The sequence below is a fragment of the Entelurus aequoreus genome, linkage group LG17 (assembly GCF_033978785.1).
Source record: "Entelurus aequoreus isolate RoL-2023_Sb linkage group LG17, RoL_Eaeq_v1.1, whole genome shotgun sequence".
Taxonomy (NCBI): Eukaryota; Metazoa; Chordata; class Actinopteri; order Syngnathiformes; family Syngnathidae; genus Entelurus; species Entelurus aequoreus.
Window position 1 is genome coordinate 12,528,343 of NC_084747.1, and position 1,901 is coordinate 12,530,243.

General features: G+C 42.5%; 1 protein-coding gene across 1 annotated transcript; it reads right to left on the reverse strand.

The window, feature by feature from the left end:
- Positions 1 to 1,662, reverse strand: LOC133632445 (oocyte zinc finger protein XlCOF19-like). Its single transcript, XM_062024856.1, has one exon. It carries the CDS (start codon positions 1,096 to 1,098, stop codon positions 142 to 144), a length of 957 nt encoding a protein of 318 aa, XP_061880840.1. The 5' UTR covers positions 1,099 to 1,662; the 3' UTR covers positions 1 to 141.
- Positions 1,663 to 1,901: the final 239 nt, after the last annotated feature.

Consider the following 1,901-nt stretch of genomic DNA (forward strand, 5'->3'; position numbering starts at 1 on the left):
GAAAAATGGGGTTTTAAAGAATAGTTTTTACCACAAATTAAACAGTTAAATGGTTTTTCACCTGTGTGTTTTCTCATGTGTTGTGCCAAACGGCAATTTTGAAAAAAGCTTTTGCCACAAACTGAACAATTAATTGTTTTTTCACCTGTGTGTTCTCATGTGTTGAGTCAAATGGTTATTTCGAGAAAAGCTTTTGCCACAAACTGAACAACAAAATGGTTTTTCACCTGTGTGTGTTCTCATGTGTTCAGTCAACTTGCTCTTTTGAGAAAAGCTTTTGCAACAAACTGAACACTTAAATGGTTTTTCACCTGTGTGTGTTCTCATGTGTTCAGTCAACATGCTATTTCGAGAAAAGCTTTTGCCACAAACTGAACAATTAAATGGTTTTTCACCTGTGTGTGTTCTCATGTGTTGAGTCAAAGGGTCATTTCGAGAAAAGCTTTTGCCACAAACTGAACAACTAAATGGTTTTTCACCTGTGTGTGTTCTCATGTGTTCAGTCAACTTGCTCTTTTGAGAAAAGCTTTTGCAACAAACTGAACACTTAAATGGTTTTTCACCTGTGTGTGTTCTCATGTGTTCAGTCAACATGCTATTTCGAGAAAAGCTTTTGCTACAAACTGAACAATTAAATGGTTTTTCACCTGTGTGTGTTCTCATGTGTTGAGTCAAATTGCTCTTTTTAGTAAAGCTTTCACCACAAACTGAGCAGCTCAAACATGTTTTACCTCTCTTCTTTGTAGAGCATTCAGAGTGTTTGTTGTCAGTGTGAGTCCTCATATCACCTTCACAGTCTGCATCGCTGCTCAAAGTTACTTCAACCTCGTCTTCAGCCTCACTATCTGATAGTGGAGCTAAGAGGTTGTCTACTTGTGGTTTCTCTTCATCATCTTCAGTCTTCACAGAGAGAATACTCAGTGGAAACTTGGTGTAATCAGCTTCCTCTCGTCCTAGAAGACACTCTCCCTCCTGAGTGATGCAGAGTTCCTCCTCTTCCTTTTTAATGTGAGGGGGCTGTGAAGCCTCCTGCTTCATAGTGGAGCTGCCCTCCTTAGGCTGAAGGGGAAGTTCTTTACAGTCAGTTTTCCTACTCATAGGTTCTTCAACCTTGTCTTTCGCCTCACTATGTGATAGTGGAGTTAAGATGTTGTCTAGTTGTGGTTTCTCTTCATCATCTTCAGTCTTCACAGAGAGAATACTCAGTGGAAACTTGGTGTAATCAGCTTCCTCTCGTCCTAGAAGACACTCTCCCTCCTGAGTGATGCAGAGTTCCTCCTCTTCCTTTTTAATGCAGGGTGGTTGTGGAGTCTCCTGCTTCAAAGTAGAGCTCCCCCCTAACTGAGGGGAAACTTCTTCTGGATTACCGATCAGCTGCTGGACGTCTGCAAGACACAAACAACAAAAACACACTTTCTTCTATGTACTGTATGTGTGTGTAGTAGGGTTGTACAGTATACTGCTACTAATAAAGTATCGCGGTACTAATCAATTAAAATCGGTACAATACCACCTTTGAAAATTACCGGAACCGTTCTTTCATCTGAATGCCGCTGTGCGGCGGTGACTACAGAGCGGAGGCGCATGATGTTGAGTGTGTCAAAACGCACACACAAAGTGCATACAAGCAATAACATGGTGGAGAGGAAGAAAGGCAACACAGGACAATTCTACTGGTTAATAAAGAGGGTGCGTGAAGTGCAATATGGAGGTATTTGGGCTTCTAAACTAACAATAAAGGTGACACTTTAAACAGGGATCCGCCGCTCTGCAAGGGTTGCTTTACACCTTTCCTGTTTGTCGGCTCCCAGACCGTGGTCGAGGAGCGCAGGGGAGACGTTCCCTCCAGGGCCCATGTTTTGTCGGGGGTAACACTGGGTCCATAAAGCTCCGCTCTTTGG